This window comes from Aquarana catesbeiana, linkage group LG02, assembly GCF_042186555.1.
Source record: "Aquarana catesbeiana isolate 2022-GZ linkage group LG02, ASM4218655v1, whole genome shotgun sequence".
Lineage (NCBI taxonomy): Eukaryota > Metazoa > Chordata > Amphibia > Anura > Ranidae > Aquarana > Aquarana catesbeiana.
This window is the reverse complement of record NC_133325.1, coordinates 759,133,645-759,156,901: the sequence shown is the minus strand read 5'-3', so window position 1 is coordinate 759,156,901 and position 23,257 is coordinate 759,133,645. Positions and strand designations below refer to the sequence as shown.

The window sequence follows — 23,257 nt, the reverse complement described above, 5'->3', positions numbered from 1 at the left end:
CAGCTATTCGTTCCGTTCTGGGAACACAGCAGCGCGGACCCCCCCATCCAAGATGGCGACCGGCAGGAGGACAGATATACATGCAGCGAAGCAGGTGAGCGGGGCGAAGAACGCTCAATCCCCCCCTGCAAGAACCTCCTTTCAAGCTTCTGCGTCTGCAGAAATGGATGAAGCACGAGACCCCTTCTCTTCCCAATCACAGGAAGATTTGACCAGGCCGCAGAAGGGTGAGTCCCCACACTTCTCTCTTTCCCCCTCCCATTCTTATCAGGGAGAGGGAATAGATGGTGCAACCTCCCCAGCGTCCTCCATGGAGAGAAATATGGCTGAAATAGCTGAACTTGCCTTGAGCCAAAACAGCACAGCAAGTGAACAGCCTCCCCCACCTCCAGCACCATACTCAGGAGATTCTGTCCTCCTTGCTCGCTTTTCAGCTCTATTACAACAAGAACTGACCAAAGCATGTCAATCAATCACCGCTGAAATGAAGCATGACTTTAATGATATAGGAGAGAGGCTGGATCATATTGAATCTAAAATGGATGGCACAGTTCGGAGAGTTAACCAGAACTCAAATATGATATCCTCACTGCAGGAGCAATTAGATGAAGCCAACGCCAAAATCGAAGATCAAGAAAATAGATCCAGGCGTCATAACTTCCGCATTCGCGGACTACCAGAAACAGTAACAGATTTGGAAGATGCAGTGCACACATTAATGCAAGATCTGATTCCCGACATCACGCCGCAGCACATGGAAATCGACAGGGTCCGCAGAGCACTGACAGCTCCAAGACAAGATGGCCCCCCAAGGGATGTGATCGTCAACCCACACTTTTATAGAATTAAGGAGCAAATAATGACCGCAGCCCGCGGTAAGAATGAAATCAACCTCATGGGTCATCCAATACAGATTTTTGCGGACATTTCACAAATGACTATCCAAAAAAGACGGGCCCTGAAGCCGTTATTGGCGCAGCTTACTAACCGCCAAATTAAGTATCGGTGGTCATTCCCTTTTCGTTTGTCATTCACCTTTAAGGGGAAAACACATTCCTTTACTAATTTTCCAGATGGAGAAGACATCCTTATGGGCCTAGGCTTAATCTCCAGAGAAACATCCTCCCCAAAATCTCGACCGGAATTGGATCGTCCAGTCTCACCCTTGTGGGAACAACAACGCTCACGATATTCCTCAAGAAGACGACACCCAGCAACAGGACCAGACGGTTGATAAAACTGAATATTCTATTGATCAACTTTTTTTCCCTTTTGCTCCTGCAGTGACAAACTCCATCGCTGCATGGACCCCCTAGGGGACTTGTAACTCATATGGTTGGCTAAGGTTGAGCCAGGTTATTATGTCATTACAACATTAATGAGACTTCCTTATTTTTAGAGGGACATAGTCTCCTCCTTTTATTGAGAGTTTTGCTTGAAATTTCTCCACTAATAACTGTTAGCTTAGAATGCAGACGTTACTTGTTCTATGCAAACAATTTCTCAATTTTGTTTAGTTGAGCCTAGCGAGATTTAGGCCTATAGAAAACGTTAGTCTATTAGCTTGGATAGGATTCCCTCCTTACAGGAACAATGTTTTATATTGAAAGAGCCGGGGCGGAACCGCATGCCACTTTCTAGCGAGCTTGCCGTCACCGATTGGGTGACGATAACCTCGCTCCACTAGACGGAGATTATGATCTCCAGGACCTTGAAATATATGTCTTTAACCTTATATAAGATGCTCATCTATGTTTTTTCTAGGGGGACAGGTGGACAGTGGTCCAGTTCATCCTACCCCAATATTATTTTCTCATCTTCTCTCTCTTTTTCTTTTCTCCCCCCTCCCTCCCGGAGTGCACCCCAACGTCCGAACAGCGAAGAACCATACCAGGACACCCTCAGGCGGACGGAGATGGCAGACATCTACAACGGGCAAGTACAGACTGTCGAACCATAATGTTAAGCTCACTAGTACACACATCCCATACTCGCATTTTAACACATAATGTCCAGGGTTTAAATTCCCCCACGAAACGCGCTAAGGCCTTTCAAAATTACCATAACTTGAAAGCTGATTTCCTACTCCTCCAGGAGACACACTTTTCGCGCACATCAGCCCCCCGTTACCTGAGTTCTAAATACCCCACTTTTTATTTGTCAAATGGTCCAGAAAAAAAGAGAGGGGTGGCAATTTGTATCGCCAAGAGAGTTCCATTCACCCCTAATATGGTCATAAAAGATAAGGAAGGGAGATATATCATGGTTGTGGGTACAGTTAATGAAAGTGCTCTCACACTTATATCTTATTACGCGCCTAACACAGGTCAAGTAACATTTTTCGAAAATATGTTGAAAATCCTGCTCCCACATATACAAGGCAAAGTAATATTGGGAGGAGACAGTAACGTTTCTCTTGATCAAATTTTGGACAGGTCTAATATTCACAAACCCATTGTGAAACATATTCCCAAACAAGGCGTTAAACTTGCTCGAATGCTATTTTCCCATGATCTAGTAGATGTATGGAGAGACTTTCATCCCACAACCAGAGATTTTACACATTACTCCCTGGTCCATAAAACATATTCCCGTATAGACCATCTATTCATACAATCCGCATTACTGCCGTTGATCACATCTGCTGAAATAGTCCCCAACTCATGGTCCGACCACTCACCAGTCTTAATGTCTCTATCCGATCTCTGGACGAGACCACAACCCTCATCCTGGCGGCTTAATGCTTCACTACTAAATGACCCCATAGTTTACGCTGAACTAGAGAAAGATATTCGACAATATTTCATTGATAACCATCCTAGTGCCACCTCCCCCGGCACTAACTGGGCAGCACATAAAGCCACTATTCGTGGTAGACTAATCCAAATAGCCTCTAGAAACAAGAGAAACAATATGCAAAAGATACAGCAACAGGAAGAAGATTTACACAAAATAGTCCAGGAACAAAAAGCTAACCCCCATTTAGATTTACGCCATAAAATAGATATAGCACGGTCAGCACTAAATTATAGTCTCACAACCAAGGCTGAAAAATACCTCCGCTGGGCTAGACATCGTTTCTATACCAGGGGAGATAAACCTACGACCCTTCTAGCAAGAAAACTTACCCCCCGTCCATTTAACTCAGCCATGCCAAGAATTCGCACGAGAGAAGGGAAACATACCCAAAACCCCCAATTGATAACACGAGAATTCTCAAGGTTCTTCACTAAATTATACAACAAACCCAATCCATTTCCTAAAACTAAAGCGGACGCTTTTTTCCATGATATCTCACTACCAAAAGTTGCACGAGAACATGTAGAGTTAATGGAAGCAGACTTCACTGAAGGGGAAATTTTTGCAGCCATCAAGTGCCTGAACCCCTCAAAAGCACCTGGCCCGGATGGCTTCACGGGCCACTACTATAAAAAATACGCAGCCATATTGACCCCGCATCTATGTTCCTTTTTTAATGCAGTAAGGAAAGGGGATACACTAGGTACATACGAAAATGAAGCCCTCATACAAGTCATTCCCAAACCGGGGAAGGATCATGGAGACCCTGCCAATTACCGCCCAATATCGCTAATTAATACTGATCTCAAATTGATGACTAAGGTGTTAGCGACTAGAATGAACACTTTCCTAGCCAATTATATTCACCCAGACCAGGTGGGATTCGTCCCCGGCCGACAAGCCTCAGATCAAACCCGTCGGGCGATAGATATCATAGCAGCACTTAACTCCAACTGGGATAATATAGGAATACGGAAGGGTATGCTACTTTCATTGGATCTTTGCAAAGCATTTGACTCAGTCACATGGGAATATATATATTATGCACTAAGGAAATACGGGTTTGGGCCCCATTTCCTAACAATATTACAGACACTATACAATACACCTACGGCCAAAATCCAGATAAAAGGATATAAATCACACACAATAAACATACACAGAGGAACAAGGCAGGGATGCCCTCTATCACCTATACTATTTATTTTGGCATTAGAGCCCCTAGCGATTAAAATAAGAAGCAATAAGGACGTAAGAGGCATACATTGTGGAAATGGCGAACAGAAATGTTCTCTGTTCGCCGATGATATCTTGATGTTCATCTCCTCTCCGATTGTTTCTCTTCCCAATCTATTCCAAATTCTACGTCGCTTCTCGGTGTTTTCGGGTCTCACAATTAATCACTCCAAATCCGAGGCCTTAAATCTCACGATAGAACAACAGACAGTCCAACAACTACAAGCGTCATTCCAATTCAAATGGCAGAAAGACAAACTCCCATACCTAGGTATATTTCTAACCCCCACCATACAGACCCTCTATAAAGCCAACTACCCCCCCATGTATGGGAGGTTGACATCAGATTTATCAAGATGGGCTGCTAGCCCCCCATCATGGTTCGGCAGACTGTACTCCATAAAAATGAATCTTTTACCAAGATTGTTGTATTTGTTTAGGACTCTCCCGATTGCTATCAACAGACCTGATCTAGAGGTGTTTCAGAAGAAAATAATGAAATTCATATGGGGGAACACAAGACCTAGGGTGAATAAACTAACCCTTAATGCCCCCAAAACCAAGGGAGGCCTGGGAGTCCCTAATTTGATAAAATATTTCGAAGCATCCCAATTGGCTCAATTAATTCGCTCCCACTCCGGAGCACCAGCCCCGTCTTGGATGACAATGGAATCTGCCCCTTACCCCACAAAACCCATTAGCCATATGATGTGGCTTAATATGAAAGACAGACCAACCTTAATGTGTCCCACATTATCCTTCTCAATGAGTCTGTGGGATAGATTACAAAAACCCTTTGCTTTCCGCTCCATACATTCCCCCATGGCCCCCTTGGCGGGGAACCCAGATTTCACCCCAGGTCTTAATCCCCAAAGCCTAGCTTGGTGGACCAACAAAGGTCTGATACGCATTGCTGACATGTGTGACCATAAAGGTATATTACCGAAACAAGCACTAATAGAGAAGTTTCAATTACCCAACACAGAGTTTTATCGTTATCTCCAGATAGCTCATTTCCTGCATACCCTACAACGCAAAACTGACATTCTATCTTCCACCCCAATGGAATACCTATGCAGGTCTTATGATAAACATAAAGGCCACATATCATTAATCTATAGCATTCTGATCTCTACAACGGAGAAATTACCCTATATGCTAAGGTGGGAGCAAGATTTGGAGATAGCGATGGAGACTGATAAATGGTACAAAATGGCACAGATGGCCGCGAAAGGCTATATTAACACTTCTCTGATAGAAGCGAATTACAAAGTTTTATTAAGATGGTACATGGTCCCGACGAGAATTGCGACATATATTGTCGACGCTTCTCCTTTGTGTTTCAGAGGATGCGGCAAAGAAGGCACAATGTACCACACTTGGTGGACCTGCCCTAAGGTCAAACGATTCTGGATACGGATCTATAATTTCATATATTCACTGACCCAAGTTAACCTCACCAAATCCCCACAACAAGCTTTATTGGGGGACCAAGTAGAAAGAATACCTAGCCACACCAGGAAACTCATATCCTTTATATTCACAGCATCTAGAATAGCGATAGCGGGAGCCTGGAGAAAACCCCTGGTTCCTTTTGAAATGGTTAAAGCAAAACTGACTTGGATTATGATTAATGAACGCCTCACAGCAATTCTTCTAGATAAACAGAAGGCTTTTGAAAAAATTTGGGAACCATGGTTATCCTATTTATCAACAGGTTTTGAAAATTAACGGATCCTGAAAGGGATCCCTTGGGGCGCACTCCACCCGAACTCTTCCCAAACTTCTTTCCCCCTCCTCTATTTTTCTCTCTGTTACCCCTATACTTTTCCTTTGCTGCTCTATCCTTTTAACAATCTATGCAGGTTCTCCTATCTAAGATGTTGCTATAGAAACGGCTTTGGAAACTCCTATGTGTGGGCGGCGGGGGGGGGGGGGGGTGTGAGGCCGGGGCCCCCGGCCCACAGTAGAGACCCCAATTGGGGTGGGCGGTTGGGTCCCGGAGGCGCACCTCCCCTCCACACAATGCAGTAAAGCGAAAGATAAAGGATTGAATTGAGGAATATGACAAGCAATATATATACCCAAATGTACTGTGTCAGGTTTACAGCCTGAATACACATGCAAGTTGTAGAAATCTGATTGAGTGGGTACAGACGTATAGACATCCCCATAGTAAAAAGAAATAATGCATAATATGGAATGTTCATGGGAGCCCTGCAGACCACGTGGATCGAAATATGTGGCCCTCCCCCTGTTCTTCCCCCCCCCCCTTCTCTCCCCATTTAATTGTAAACTGTATATGTTGTGCAATTTGTACATGTTATTTTCTATATCTTTTATACTTTTTCTCAATAAAAATTATTGAAAGAGAAAAAAATTGTACATGTATACCCAAGTTTAAAGCCTGGTACAAACTATCAGGTTTTTTTTTTCCTTTAAGCCAGCGGGCTGAACGAAAAAAAAATAAATGAAGAGCTCGGAAAGAGAGCCTATACTAACAATCCTATGTTAGTAAAGCGATCTCCCCGCTGAGCTATTGTGTTCTGACAAGGGAACGCAAACCCCCCCCCCCACCAGAACACACCGGTCAGCGATCTTAGTCCTTTTGCTGAGAGCACTGATGGGATGCCGACTGGCAGACTTTTTTTGGCCATGCGCCTTTAACGTCCGGCTTCTGTCAGACCAGCTGCCATACACACGGGCCGAATATCAGATGGTTTCTATTGAACCAGCCAATACCATCCAATATTTGTCCTGTGTGTACGGGGCTTAAAGTGATATTAAAGTCTTTTAATTGTTATACTTATCTGCTCTGTGTAGTGGTGTTGCTCAGAAAAGCCCGGATAATCTTTTTTTTTTTTTTTTTTTTTTGGGTCCTTCGCCGACGCTCCTGGCCCCTCCCTCCTGCCGAGTCCCCCCCCCACAGCAAGCAGCTTGCTATGGGGGCACCCGAGCCAAGCTGCTGCTTTGTGTGTCCATTCCGACATGGAGATGCAGCTCGGCTACACCCTCTCCCTCTCATTGGCTCACTGACTTTGATTAATAGCATTGGGAGCCAATGGCGCCCGCTGCTGTCTCAGCCAATGAGGAAGGAGAGTCCAGGATAGCCAAGCCTCTTGTGCAACATCACAGGATCTAGACGGGGCTCAGGTAAGTATTAGGGGGGCTGCTGCACACAGAAGGTTTTTTATCTTTAGAATGCAAAAAGATAAAAAAAAAAAAAAACTTCTGCCTTTAGAACCACTTTAAAGATTTATTCTCACCTTTTGTGTCTACAGGACAGGAATAATAATAATAAAAAAAAGACTACAGATATAAATTAGGAGCTATTATTAACACAAAATCAAAACTCACAAAGTATTTTCTTCTGAAAAAATATCATCCTCCTGAGATCTAGTACTGACAGCACCGGACAGTTTATATATAGGCTGAAAAACAAAAAAGACAGCATAAAAAAAACAAAAAAACCCACAATATGTCCTTTATGCAAACCTGTTTATTGCCCATACAGACCCCTCTCCCTAGCAGCACATGCTCAACTTTCCTTCATTCCCTCACCACTCTGTTCTGCCTCTAAGAGCAAAGAAATACATCCAGTACTTTTGAGTGTAGAGCAGCATTTGACTTACATCCCTTATTATGTGACATTGCTGGTGCTTTCTGACTGGCTAAACATGGACACATGGGGTGGAGATTCTTTAGTCCTGTGCTCGCTCCAATACAAGTGACAGGGGCTTACATAGGGGCCTTCTCTTGCTCACAGGACAGGTTGGTAGGGAAATGCAGGAAAGGTATGTGCGCCTTCGCTTCATCTAACTGAACGAGTTACTTTTCTATACACGGGTAAAGCACAGGTTTGATTTAAAAGTACATTCACGAAAAGAGGATGGCCGCACATCACAGCGAGATAAATGCCTTTCAAACATCTTTATTGTCACCGTGCCAGACAAGTATCAGGAACATTTTGACGCGTTTCACACAAGCTAGTCGTGCTTGTTCACAACACAGATATGGCATAAACTCAAGCTTTTAAAACAAAGCTTGAGTTTAAACCATATCTGTGTTGTAAACAAGCACGATTAACTCATGTGAAACGCGTCAACAATACTCTTGTGATACTTGTCTGGCACGGTGACAATAAAGACGTTTGAAAGGCATTTATCTCGCTGTGGTGTGTGGCCATCCTCTTCTTTTCGCCTATGTGCTATTGACGGTGGAGTGTGAGTATCACCGCTCCAGGTGGGCCAGATCAAGGTAAAACACGTCAAAATGTTCCTGATACTTGTCTGGCACGGTGACAATAAAGATGTTTGAAAGGTATTTATCTCGCTGTGGTGTGTGGCCATCCTCTTTTCGTGAATGTACTTTCAGTTTAGAAGTCCAGGTGCTGGCAATTCTATGGCAGTTAGACATCAAAGAAATTTTGGACAGCCGCACTCCAAAGATATTTGCCTTTATTCAATAAGGTGTCATCCAAGATACAAGTCACAGCAAAGTGGAACAAAGCTTACGCATTTCACACTACAAAGACAGGAGTCATAGCTTAGTCTATTATTAAGCTATGACTAAGCGCTCCTTGTAGTGCGAAACGCGTAAGCTTTGTTCCACTTTGCTGTGATCTGTATCTTGGATGACACCTTATTGAATAAAGGCAAATATCTTTGGAGTGCGGCTGTCCAGAATTTCTTTGATGTCTAACCGCTATTGACTGGGGTAAGCCGGGGTGAGCACCTGCCATGGCCAGCCTATTACACTTTGCATGAGCGATGTGCATATCTTGTTTGGACTTTGATTTAAAGTACACCTGTCATGAAAGAAAGAGGGATTCCTAAAAAAAAATGCAGGTGGCCTGTCTTCAAAAAAAAAAAAAAATAATCACAAAGCAGAAACAAGCATAAAAGAAAAGTCAGAGAAACATCAGAATTCCTCTACATTTTAGATCTTGGTCAGGAAATCAAAGTAATAAAACCAAAGCATCAGTATGACAGCAAAGCAATTCATAATCCAGAAGCAAAAGGGAAGAAATGATCGCATGCGCATTTCTCTTATAAAAGGTTCCTATTAATAGGCACATTTCAGAAAAGTCTGTAAAGGCACCTACCTTTGGCTGATTCTGTTTTTTTTTCCGATGTTTAGGTTTATTCTTCAGAACTTTATTCTGCAAGCAAGAGAGAAGCAAAAAAGAAAGTGAAATTAGGTTGCGTATAACCAGTTCATAACAGGAAGGCCTGATGTTCTGGTTTATCAGCAGCCGTGGAACAGACATACAAAAGCCCAATTATTCCAAGCAAGGAGCTTGTGACTAAGCAAGTAATAGGCTATGAAGGTTTCCTGGGGATGATGTGCAAATCCAACAGAAGTACGTAAGGACCAATAGAGAAAGAAATCTTCCTAAGGGGACACACACACCCTGACCACAAATACTACATTCATACATTTATTAGAAGGGAACCTGTCACATTTAGAAAAAAAAAAACATAGCTGTGGACAGGCATGCAGGGGCCACTGAACACACCTGTAGCAGCTTTTTGCTTTCTAGCATGCGTTTCACTTTTAGGCTTCAAAGCCTAAAGAAGCCTTTAAAGCTGAACTTCAAGCAGTTAGTAAATACATATACACAGCTTTATACTCATTATTATTATTTTTTTAATGAAAGCAGTGTAGGTACCTGAATTTGAGGTGACATTGGTCTTTTTGTAGTCCCTGATCAGAGTAGGAGAGGGAAAAGCAACACAAGGAGCCAATTAGCTGTGCTGCACGGCTCATGTGTTAATAAGGAACATGCTGATAGGAGGAGAAAACGCAGTGCAGAGAGATGAGCTCACCAGCCCTACTGCTTTCTCTCTCACTGTCCAGTCACAGACTTTTAAGTGTTAAAGGATAATTAAACTCAATAAAAATGTAATATATTGCAACGTATAGCCCTTAAATGTGGTGGTTGCATTTGATTTTGCCAGAAATGCAGCATCCTTGTTTCACCTTGAGAGCCGCAATCAAGAATCTACCTTGGTATCTTATACTGATTGCCCTGCCTCCCCTCCTCCCATGTAATGGAGATAAAGAGATACAGACATGTTTGTAGTACATATCAACAGAGCAATCTAAGGTGACACCCATGGCTTCCGCCATAGGTACAATGAAGGAGTAATGTAGCTACCCAAGGACAAAAGTGTACTGTTAGCAGGATTACCGGGTAAAAAAAACATATCGCAGCTTACTAGTGCCTTGGTGTGGTGGCTGCATTAACCACCTCCAGTCCAGACCTTTTCTGGTACTTTATTCACATGAAACAATTAGTATTTGTTGGTAGAAAAATGACTTAGAACCCTGAAACATTTTTTTAAAGCAGAGGCCCTAGAAAATAAATTGATGAGTTTTGCAATTTGTGTTACAGGGTATTTGTGCAGCAGGAAAAAAATACACATGAAAAAAAAACAATACATAACCAAATTTTGTGTGTAAAATATAATACCAAACATGTCACGCTTTAAAATTGCGCAAACCCGTGAAACAGCAACAAACGATGTACATTTTACTATCCATAGGCAACGATTTGAAAGCCTTTACAGGTTACCACTTTAGATTTACAGAAGAGGTCTAGTGCTAGAATTATTGCCTATGATCTGACATTCGTGGTGGTACTTCACATATGTAGGACGATCTTTTTTGTGCAAAGCATTCGCCTTTGCGTGCAAGCATGGGAGGACATGGGCACTTAAAAATGTTTATTTTTTTTTTTTTTACACTGTTGCTATAAAAAAAAAAAAAAATTCAATCACTTTTATTGCCGTCACAAGGAATGTAAGCTTCCTTGTGACAGCAATATTCATGAGACAGGTACTTCTTATGGATAGATAGATGTGGGGTCTATATAAGACCCCAAATCCCTCCTCTGCACCTAAAAAGCATTCCAAACAGCAAGATCTGTGTTTTTGAATGCTTTTGAATTTTAAAAAATGGTGCCGATGGATTCCGATTAAACCGGAAGTGAGGTAATATCATCGCTTCCGGGATACTATTACGAACAGCCAATCAAAGCCGATCCCGGCTTTACTTGGCGGTCCGGCGTACCCAGGCTGGTCGCTCGAGTCTCCCAGTGGGATGTGAGAGAGCTGTCCCCTCCCGCTGCTTGCAATAGCAATCGAGCAGCTAGTTAGCCGGTTGCTATTACAAGAGAGCCAATTGCCGGCTCTAAAAAACTATACCTGCAGGCATCATCCCGGTACAACCACCGAAAGTGCAGCGACATACAATTACATTGCTGGATGGGAAGAAGTGCCAAATTGCATTTTTAGGTTTAGAAACGATTTAAATCAATTTAAATCATATCTAAACCCAAAGGCAAAAATGGATATATTGTAATGTATCAGTCTATAGATGAGCTGGCTTGTTCTATTTTTTTACCTGGTAATCCTGCAAATAATACATCTCCTGTCTTTGTGGCTACATTTTTATTCTCCACTGTATCTATGGCCCTATAGTTGTCACACAGGCTGGCCTTCCAAGCACGTCTGCCTTTCATCATCTCCATTACACGATGGTCACTCACAGGAAGTAACATGGACAATGCATTTCTGGCAAAATCAACAGGTATCTGTATATGCTGAAAATGTTATTAGCCTGAAAAAAACACGACTAATGCAGCCACCAGAGCCAAGCACTAGCAAGCTGCAATATATAACATTTTGTTTTTGGGTTGCACTTTAATTACCTTCAGCTGAAAAAAATGAGGCCTACTGCCCTGCCAGGCAGGGCTGTGCTGTCTGGCACAGCTGTACATCTCAGAATTGGATGGACAAAAATACCATCCCTTTGGAAGGTAAACTTATATGCATCTATTCTCTGATTATTAGGGTAACTGTAAACTGTACTGATGTATGAACATCAGATGTCCGTGGCAGAAAAAAAAAATACAAATATGAGCTGTACAGCACTTGCACGTATTTACGCATATACATACACAAGTGTAAAAATTCTTCTAGCTTTATTGTAATCAAGGGATTGTGGCGTGTGATGTGCGAGAAAATAATGCATATTTCTGTACTATTTTTTTTACTGATCTATACGCAGTGCATGTTTACACGCCTGTGTGTACAGGTGCATAGAAATCAATGGTCAACGCTAAGATCAGGAAGAAAAAAAATTAAAATAAAAAGCGTGTATGCCTAAAAACACTGCGTTTTTAGGCAGCAGTGTGTAAGAGGCCAAAAGCTGCTTGCCTGGAGTTCAGCTTTAAATCAAAGAAAAATAGAAGTCAAGTTTTTTTCCAGTTTTATCTCAGAGATGATTAGACAAACTGCAGTGAACTGCAAGAAAGTTCAGATACTGTGGAAATACTTGCACTCAATTTCAATAACAAATACTTTGTTGATAACTTACACTTAACTCTTCAAGAGAATATGCTGGAACTTTACCACTTGGTACATCTGTAGTAAACAGAAAAAAAAATGAACATGCTGGTAACAAAGAAATGCAGTTAGATGCCCCAAAAATAGGATTTTTTCTACAGCTTACCTGTAAAATCCTTTTCTTGGAGTACAACACAGGACACAGAGCAGCTACAGTAATTACTATCTGGGTTATACGCCACCTATAGGTGAACGGACACTGGCACACTCAAAAGACACAAAGTCCTCCCTCTCTATAATCCCTCCTACACAGGAAGTACCTCAGTTTTGTAGCAAGCAATTCCCAAAAGAGGGGAGGGGCCTCTGTGTCTCGTGATGTACTCCAAGAAAAGGATTTTACAGGCAAGCTGTAGGAAAAATACAATTTTCTTTATCGTACATCACAGGACACAGAGTAGCTATAGTAATTACTATCTGGGATGTCCCAAAGCAATGCCCCTGAGGGGAGGGAGACACCATCATAGAAACTGCCACCAAAGAAGGACTTACTCTGCCATTTGTAATACGCTGAGGCCAAAGGCAGTATCTTCTACGCGATTGACATCGACCTGGTAAAACCCTGTAGATGTATAAACAAAAAACCAAATAGTGGTCTTGTACACCTGGGCCACTGACACCCGATGATGGATGGCCCAAGATACTCCCACACCTGGAAGAGCATCTCTCCCCAGAACAAAATGAGTTTATTGCCATTTAAACCATTGGCATCATTGATAAACTGGCAGATCCACTGCTAAATATTCGACCTGGATGCCGCCTGCCCTTCCTGGGCTCTTCTGGCAGAACAAACCAGGATTCTTGACTTGTGCCGACAACTCTAGCAGACTGAGCATCTGAACTACCTCTAGAGTAGGTAGCGATTTTTCTCCTGCCGACTGTGGATTAGGAGAAAAATAAAAAGGTAAGACACAGCCCTGATTCAAGTGAAAAACTAGAAACCACTTTAGGTATTAAAAATGGATGAGGACGCAACATCACCTTATGATGCGAGACCAAGAATGGCTCCTTGCATGAAAGAGCTGCCAACTCTGACACTCCACTTCGTGAAGTGATAGCAACCAAAGAAGCCACCTTCTGAGATAAAAGGACCAATAGAATCCCCCGATTGGTTCAAAAAGTGGCATCTGCAAGGACAGTCAAGATCAATTCAAGTCCCAAGGACACAAGAATGGCCTGACAGACGGGACTGTCGAAGTTACATGCTGTATGAGGTATGAAACAAGGAGTGAGAAACAACGGCCCCTGGAAAAAAAATGGATAGGGACAAAATCTGACCCTAATGTTACTTAAGGCCAAACTCCTTTCCTCTATTGATTGGAGAAAGAAAAAAAAATCTCCCACCCACATATTTCTGCAAGTGCCACTTCCTGGCTTCACCCCAGACAAAAAAATATTTTCAAGTCCTGTAACTGAAGCCGTCTTCCAGGGGCTCAACAGTGCTGAGATACAGGACTCAAGACCATCAGGTCCCGCTAGACTAGGAGTGTCCAAAGGAGCAACCCCCACAAGACTTGCTATGTCTGTGTACCAAGCCCCCCTGGGCTAATTCAGCAAACACTAATATCAGTGTTACCACCTTACGGATTCTTCGCAAAAGATGTGGCAGAATCTGAAACGGGGGAAAATAAAAAACGTCAAATAAGGGAGAACCAGACCTTAAGGTGTTACCAGTACATATACCCTTATTGGCAGTGGGACTCTTGTCCCGGACACACCTGTCCCAAACTGTTGTAGAACTGGGAATTTAGTAGATTCCCCTGCAGAGTTCCCCTTGCCACTATCCTATACCTGGAATATGTATTGGCGATAGAGACAGCACTTGTACTGTCCCAGACAGAATGTGGTACACCTCCCCAAGTTGCATGACTTCTGGTGCCTCCCTGGTGGTTGATATATATATATATATATATAAATATAAATATATATATGCCTGCAGAGGCAATTCCAGATTGAACCTACAACAGGTTTGTCCTATAATCCAGAGCAAGGCATACGTATACGTAAGTAAATAAATATACGTATGCAGTACAAATGAAAGCATGCCAGCATGTGTTTAAGCAATATGCATCTATGGAAGCAAGCGTTTATGGAAGCATGTGCTTATGCAACTATGCATTTAGGCAAAATATGAAAGCGTGCACTGTACACACGCATTCTTGCAACATGTGCCCATGGAAACAAGCATTTTTCGCAATAAGCAAGCATGCATTTATGAAACGTGCTTATGCAACATTACGCAACACGTATCTATGCAGACATGTATAAACATGCATCTTTATGCAACCATGTATCCTTATGTGATCATGTATAACTATGAATATTTAAGCAAACATGTATAAACATGCATCTTTATGCAATCATGTATCTTTATGCGACCGTGTAAAACCATGTATATCTATACAAACATGTCTAAACATGCATCTTTATGTGATCATGTATCTTTATGCGATCATGTATAACCATATATATCCAAGCAAACATGTATAAACATGCATCTTTATGCAATCATGTATAACCACGTCTATTTATGCAAACATGAATAACCATGCATCCTTGTGCAACCATGCATTCTGTGCAACCACGATCATGTATCTTTATGCAAACATGTATAACCATGTATATTTATGCAAACATGAAAAAAACATGCATCTTTGTGCAACCATGATTAAGTATCTTTATGCAAACATGTATAACCATGTATAATTATGCATATATGAAAAAACATGCATCTTTGTGCAACCATGATCAAGTATCTTTATGCAAACATATAACCATGTATATTTAGGCAAACATGAAAAAACACGCATCGGGGGAGCAGGAGGCGGAGCCTAGCGGAGCAGACATGCATTGTTAGAGCTCCACACCGCTGAGGAGAGAAGAGAAGGACAAAGCGGAGCCTGCAGGCTCAAAAGGTATCCATTTGAACCTTTTTGCCCCAGGGAACAAACTGTGAAAGTTTGGGCAGGAAATATGGTACTGGGAGGAAACCGTGGCAGAAATAAAAATCACCTCACAAAGAGCTCACAGGCACTCACTGCAGCTGAAGCAGCTCCAGTCACCTCACAAGATACAGCATCAGGGCGCTCTCACAGACAGAAAATGTCACAGCAAGACTCTCCATTTGAGTCAGATACAGAACAAATCCTCTCACAAACTTCTCCACAAGCCTCCTCAGCATCCCCAGTAATATTATTACAATTTGAAAAGATGCTTCATAAGGCTTTAAAACAAACCTCAGACCAAATAACAAAAAGCCTAACCAAAGAAATAAGAGAGCTGGGAAACCGCACCGCAGCCTTAGAAATAAAAATGGATGAAATTGAAATTACAACCCAAGAAAATATAACAGAATTGGAACAATTAAAAGAAGAGAATTTAATACTTCAAACTAAGCTCGAAGATTACGAAAATAGAGCCAGACGTTCAAACTTGCGCATAAGGGGAATACCTGAAACTGTGACAGACCTGCAATCTACTATTACTGCTCTATTACAAGAACTAAAGCCAGATATCCCTATTGAACGTTTAGAACTGGACAGAGTACACAGAGCCCTCACAGCCAAAAAGAAAGATGGACCCCCACGTGATATAATCACAAAATTTCATTATTACAGAACGAAAGAACAAATACTAATTGCTGCAAGAGAAAAAAATGGAACTTAATTTTCAAGGACACAATTATCAAATTTTTGCTGACCTATCCCAACTTACTATTACTAAAAGACGATCCATGAAACCCCAACTAATGGAGCTGCAACGCCACAACATTATGTATCAATGGGGCTTCCCCTTTTCAGTCAGATTTAACTACCAAGGTACAATTTACAGAAGCAGATCAGCAGATGAACTACAACAAACCCTTTTAAAATTAAATCTGACAGAACCCACAAGCAGCAACACTCCCACACGCAGAAGAATGGCGTCATCTTCACCTTCAGGCAGCACCCAGAAAATTTCAGAACAAAATGGGAATCATCATTCTCACAAAAGAGGCCGTTATGCCACATCATCCATGGACCAAGAAGATTCAATTGACTGACATCCTAATTCCTGATATCTCTTCATTTATTATACTAAGAGATGGTTCTCTATAAAAAAACCTATATTTATAACTGAATGTAACTGCATTCTGATAGTCACACACTGTGTGGGATCATGTTACATTCCAGTTATATTTCTTATTACTTCTGATTCATATAGCCTTAGAATATATAAGTGAAATAAGGAAATTCTTGTTCAGTTATATATTATCAGGTAATAACAATAGATTTATTACTTTTTAGGACAAATATGTTCAATAATCCAGAAGTAATGGAAGCTTTTTCTTTCTTTTCTTAAAACAAATATATTATTACCTAACTAGTTCCTAGAATTATGTTTTTGTTTATTCTAATCTGAAGCAATACAACCTCAATTTTATGAGTTAACATATCTAAACAGTTACATATGAATAAAATATGTAATTGTTTACTCTAAAAGGGTTAAAATCCCAAAATAATTCAAACTATCTTCATCAATATCAAAGTTATTAACAGTACCTTTCTAACTGAATTATTTAGCCTAGGGCAAGACTAACCATATACAACCACCCTGGAATAAATAATTTCAACAAAAACTATATTCTGCACTCCAATTAATGAAACATCATTTTGATGTCTTTTGACATAGCACTTCTCTCCTGTAAGCGGAAGATCCGTGTACCCCCATTAGCCCTCCTCATTCTCCCAACCATATTATGTGGGAGTGTGACGAAGGCACTTATTCCCCTGAGAGAGATATTTATTCTCTTTCACGGGTAAATTGTGATTACTTGCAAAAAATAATTTATACAATGTATCATCTAATCTCATATGTTTTTTGTTTACTCTTTACTCCAGAATTCACTGGTTTCTTTTTCTATTCATCTCTTCAGTCCACACAGGTTGATCTGCGCAGTCAGCTCTGCATAACAAAAAGTAAGTCAAAACTATTTGATCTATTGCCATGGCACCACTGAATATACTTTCCCTGAATGTTCAGGGAATAAATGTCCCTCAAAAAAGGACCAAAGCCTTCCGTACTTTCCATAACAAGAAGGCTCACATAGTATGCCTCCAAGAAACACACTTCACCAAAGATTCTACTCCAAAATATATTTCTCCTTTTTATCAACAAATTTACACGGCTTCTGCCTGTACCAAGCAAAGGGGAACTCTAATTGCATTTCACCGATCCACACCATTCACCTTATCATCAGAAATTAAAGACCCAGAAGGTAGATACCTGATACTCATGGGTTATATAATGGATACAGCAATCACAGTGATTTCCTACTACGCTCCTAACAAACAACCTACACCATTCCTCTCACATATATTACAAGTGATTAATACACACAAAATAGGAACAGTGATAATGTGTGGGGATTCGAACCAGGTCCTCCTCCCATTTCTAGATAAATCACCTTTTACACCATCCAAAATAACCTCTAGATTACCTTTTTCTCAACTTCTTTCCAAATACAATCTGGTAGATTCATGGAGAGAAAGTAACCCAATGAAAAAGAAATTCACTTATTTCTCGCACCCTCATCAAACCTTCACCAGAATAGATCATATTTTTCTAACAATAGGAATGATACCAGAAATTATTGCATCAGATATAATTCCGATTCCGTGGTCTGACCATAATGCAGTATACACTACTATAGCCTCAGCCATACCAAAAGCGCATGACCCAACGTGGTACTTACCGGACATAATGCTCAAACACCCACTACATCAGATGGCCATTGAACAAGCTTTAAAGGAATACATATCAATTAATAATACAACAGACATCTCCCCAATAACACTGTGGGAAGCTCATAAGCCTGTCTTGCGTGGTACAATACAAAGACAAATGGCACTATTTAAACGGGAACGCAAAAATCTAGCAAAAAAACTAGAACTCAATTTTAATGCAGCCTACATATCATTTCAAGATAATCCATCTCAGAGTACAAAATCTCATCTGGAAAAATCTAGATTGGAATACGATCTATTTCTCACTGAGTCAGTTGATAAATCCCTCAAACGCTCCAAACACAATTTCTACATGAATACAAACAAACCAGGTACATATTTGGCTCGGGCATTAAATTCAACTAACAAATCTTTCAAACCAATACGTTTGAAATTATCAAAAAATGTTTACACTTGTAATCCAGTTAAAATAGTCCATAAATTTCACTCACATCTCGCAACTTTATACAAGACAAACAATGAATTTAATCCTACAGAAGCTGAATCCTTCTTCTCAAAAATAACCTTACCTGAGTTATCTCAGAATCAAAAAAGCAGTTTGGATGAGCCTATAACTATAGATGAAGTTGCTAACGCCATAAAAGACCTAAAACTTAACAAAAGACCAGGCCCAGATGGCTACTCGGCTTTATACTATAAAACATTCTCAGAAATACTCTCTCCCATTCTCACTGAAACTTTTAACAAACTTCTAGATGGACATTCTTTTCGGCAAGAAACACTAATGGCAATTGTTTGTATGATCCCAAAACCCCTTTCTGATGATACTTCCTGTGTGAATTATCGGCCTCTCTGTTAAACCTCGATATTAAATTATTAGCAAAAATAATAGCAAAACGCCTCAATAGCATTATAGGAAAATTAATACATAGAGATCAAGTAGGCTTCATGCCAAATAGACAGGCAGGCGATAATATACGCAGGGCAGTGTTATTGGCACATATTGCTAAAAAACGGAAAATCCCTTTATGTTTTCTATCTCTCGATATTAAGAGGGCATTTGACACAGTATCCTGGCAATATATGCAATATTCATTACAAAAATGGGGTTTTGGACCCCACTTTTTAACATGGATCAAAGCATTATATAATAAACCCAAAGCCTATATAAAATATGCTGGATACAAATCTGAAGCCTTTAATATCGAAAGAGGTACCCGACAGGGTTGCCCATTATCCCCCTTATTATTTGCCCGTATACTCGAACCCATGGCCCAATACATCAGAACAAACCAAACTATAACTGGCATTGAAGTAGGAGGTATTACACACAAATTATGTATATTTGCAGACGATATATTACTTTTTCTATCATCACCACAGGTCTCTGGTCCTAACTTAATACCAGCTCTTGATGGATTTGCAGCCCTATCCGGCCTTATGATTAATCCTAAGAAATGCCTAGTGCTTAATATTTCACTCACAAACATGGAATTGATCCCGGCTAGGGCTGCACTCCCATTCACATGGGCAGAAAAATCAATCCCATATCTTGGAATTCATTTAACAGCATCTCATTCTGACTTATTCTCAACCAATTATCCTCCTGTATTAAGACAGATCACAAATTTAATAAAACAATGGTCACAACTTCCTTTATCCTGGATAGGGAAGATTAATGCAATCAAAATGACTATTCTACCCAAATTGCTTTATCTATTCAGAGTCCTCCCTATTCCAATTCCTTCCTATTTTTTGAGAATAGTACAAAAAAGAGCAACTTCGTTTATATGGGGCTCTTCTAAACCACGTATACCTATACACACACTACATCTTCCCAAAAATAAAGGAGGCCTGGGATACCCTAATTTTACTAACTACTACAGAGCAGCACATTTGGCCAGTCTGTCCAAATACCATGCAAAACAGGAAATCCCATTATGGGTATTTATAGAGGCTTCAGAAAATGACCCTCTATTAATATCAAATTTATTATGGCTTGATCCTAAAGACCGCTTTAAAATTCATAATCCCATAACTAAACACTTCTTATCTCTCTGGGATAAACTAAAAACCAAATATCAGTTACAATCTCCACACAATCCTCTCCTTTCTTTTATCAGAAATCCGGCCTTTTATCCGGCATGGATCTACCCAAATTCTTTTAAAGCTTGGACAACATCAGGCATTCAGACACTAAATGACTTCATAGCATCTAAATCATTCCTTTCATTCCCATCGCTTAGAGAAAAATATGATCTACCAAACTCTGAGATATTTAGCTATCTCCAAATCAAAAATTTCTATACACCATTCCTAAAGGGGGATACACCATTATCCCAATTATCCATTTTTGAATCAATCTGTACAAAAGATCCATTTGCTAAAGGTACAATTTCATCACTTTATAATCAATTATATGGAGTAGCAAATCTTAATAGACCCTCTTACGTTCAGAGGTGGGAGGAGGATCTGGGACGAACTTTAGAAGACACGGACTGGTCTAATATATGGCTCACATCTAAGTCATCTTCACCCAACATCTTGGCACTGGAGACAAATTATAAAGTCCTAACTCGCTGGTACCTTGTACCCGCTAGAGTGGCAAAATATTCACCTAATACCTCAACTCTTTGTTTTCGAGGATGCGCAGAAATAGGCACATATTTACACATATGGTGGACGTGCCCAGTAATCCAAACCTTCTGGAAGGAAGTCTTCGTGATTGCATCTAAAATATTTAAAAAAATAATACAACCAGATCCATATTTAACTTTACTTAATCTAAAACCGGAATGGTTAACACTCTCTCAATTCAAACTTATGATCCAACTAATAACGGCTGCAAAACAAACAGTGGCCAAGGCATGGAAATCTCCTACATTGGTACTAGCAGAAACAATTCACAGAATGAATAATACAATGTCCCATGCTAAGATGGTAGCCATCGATCAAAATCAAATTCCAAAATTTGAAAAACTTTGGCATCCTTGGATAAAACAACAGTTCCTGTCAAATTTCAATTACTCTGTCCTGTTGCCATGGTAACAGATTAAATGACTTACAGAGACACCCATTCTAAAGCTTCAAAGAGAACTAAAAAGAATAATAAACTGACGAGCGGGACAACCTTGTGGACCATACCTCTACCTTTCAACCCTTTTTCTTCTTTCTCTTTCCTTTTCTCCACCTCACGATTAAAGCTCATTATCAGAATTTATTTGACCTATATACACTCTACTTGTAAACAATATGTATAGTAGGTATAAATCATTTAAATACCTACAAAAGTAACTAAGGAAATTATATATATCTTTAATTTAGGTTTACGTGAACCCAATGTTTAATATTTGAAATTTCATGATATTTACCTATATAAACCCTACTGTAAAACAATGAGCTTACTTTATAGATCCTTGTAAACTTACTTTATGTATCTTTATGTATCTTTATAACATTGTATACTCAATAAACTTCTTTTGACAAGGAAAAAACACGCATCTTTGTGCAACCATGATCAAGTATCTTTATGCAAACATATATAACCATGTATATTTATGCGAATATGTAAAAACATGTATCTTCAGCAACCGTGCATTCCAGCTAGTTTGCAAGCAAGCATCTGCTTAACTGCAGTTGGTGCCATACTAGTCCTGCAGAATTTAGCCAAGCACATATGCACTAAACTTGAGATTCAACTCCTTAAAATGCACCCATGCTTATGTTTTTCCAAAAGTGTATATTTAAACATGCATTTAAGCAACAAGTTTGCAAGCATGTATACTACGCTGCACCTGCCTACAGAGCAGTCAACAATGCCTTAAAGTGAACTGCTAACCATCCAGGGGTGTGTCAACTTACAGTTGTACAGTCCCCCCGGATAAGCAGTAAATATGCAGCATATACTGTATATAAGTATAGAGTTTAAGTTGACCCGAATATAAGCAGAGGCACCTAATTTTACCACAAACTGGGAAAACTTATTGACTCGAGTATAAGCCTAGGGTGAGAAATGCGCAGCTACTGTAAGTGGAAAAGAGGGTCAACAATGCCCATTTGCAGGCTCACTGTGCCAATTTGCATGCCCCACTGTGCCCATTTGCAGCCATAGGTCCCCTGAACGTAAAACTCAGTAGTTTCCTAGATGCCCCCTTGCTGCAGCCAAAATTTGGGGTCTCTGGACCCAAAGGGTCCCGAAATGACATTGCTGCAGATGGACACAGTTGACAGACTTTGGGGCCCCGTATCTCGGGGCCACTTAGTGCTAGGAACCCCAAATTTGGTGTGCAAACCCAGTGGAACTAGCACCACAATATATCCATGGGGTTCCTAGCACCAAGTGGCCCCGAGATACGGGGCCCCAAAGTCGGTTCAGAAAATGACATTTTTTGCTGCAGAAAAGTGCTCGACTCGAGTATATGCCGAGGGGGGCATTTTCAGCACAAAAAAAGTGCTGAAAAACTCGGCTTATACTGGAGTATACACGGTAATCATGACTACAGTTCTCCCACAGTAAGTACTCACACTTTGTTAGTATCCATGGGCTGCTGCTATGTCTCCAGAGGCCTACTGAACCTGTTGCCACATGGCCTAGCCACCCTTCCTGCCCATCTAAAAAAAGGTCATACTGAGCGATACTGCGCCCTCTCTAGTGGCTGGAGGAGAAACAGCAGCCCACATGAGTAAGTGTACATAGCATGATTAAACAGCACACTGCTTCCAGTGGCCACCGGGAGAACAGACAGTCAGAACTCAAAAAAAAAAAAGAAAAAAGAGAAACTGCAAACAAATGCAGACTTATCTGCAGACTGCTGCAGGGCTCTGAACATAACAGGAGTCCAATCTTCACACATCACTGCGAGCTTTGTCATAAAAGACCTTCAGAGACTGGGTCCCCCCTTAATCTGGACTCCACTCCCCTGGACCTGTATAGCACCTTGGTCAGAACAAACACTGCACAGGGTTCCATTACGCAGAGTCCAGCACCATAAGGCTGCATTACACGCAAACCTCGAGGAATCTTCTCTCCTTCCAATGAGGCTCGGGTACTATCCATTTTGGCTGACAGCTTTTTCGAATGGATCCGAT

The 23,257-nt window shown here is 40.8% G+C and overlaps 1 protein-coding gene across 4 annotated transcripts in view; it reads right to left on the bottom strand.

Moving 5' to 3' along the window:
* TTC3 (tetratricopeptide repeat domain 3) overlaps positions 1 to 23,257 on the bottom strand; it is a 189,246-nt gene that overhangs the window by 48,958 nt on the left and 117,031 nt on the right. For all 4 annotated transcript variants that reach the window (XM_073617200.1, XM_073617202.1, XM_073617201.1 and 1 more), the window contains 3 exons: positions 12,418 to 12,464; positions 9,140 to 9,196; positions 7,393 to 7,466 (listed from right to left, as the gene is read on the bottom strand). In XM_073617200.1, coding sequence (XP_073473301.1) covers positions 7,393 to 7,466; positions 9,140 to 9,196; positions 12,418 to 12,464 — 178 coding nt within the window. The remainder of the gene's footprint in view (positions 1 to 7,392; positions 7,467 to 9,139; positions 9,197 to 12,417; positions 12,465 to 23,257) is intronic.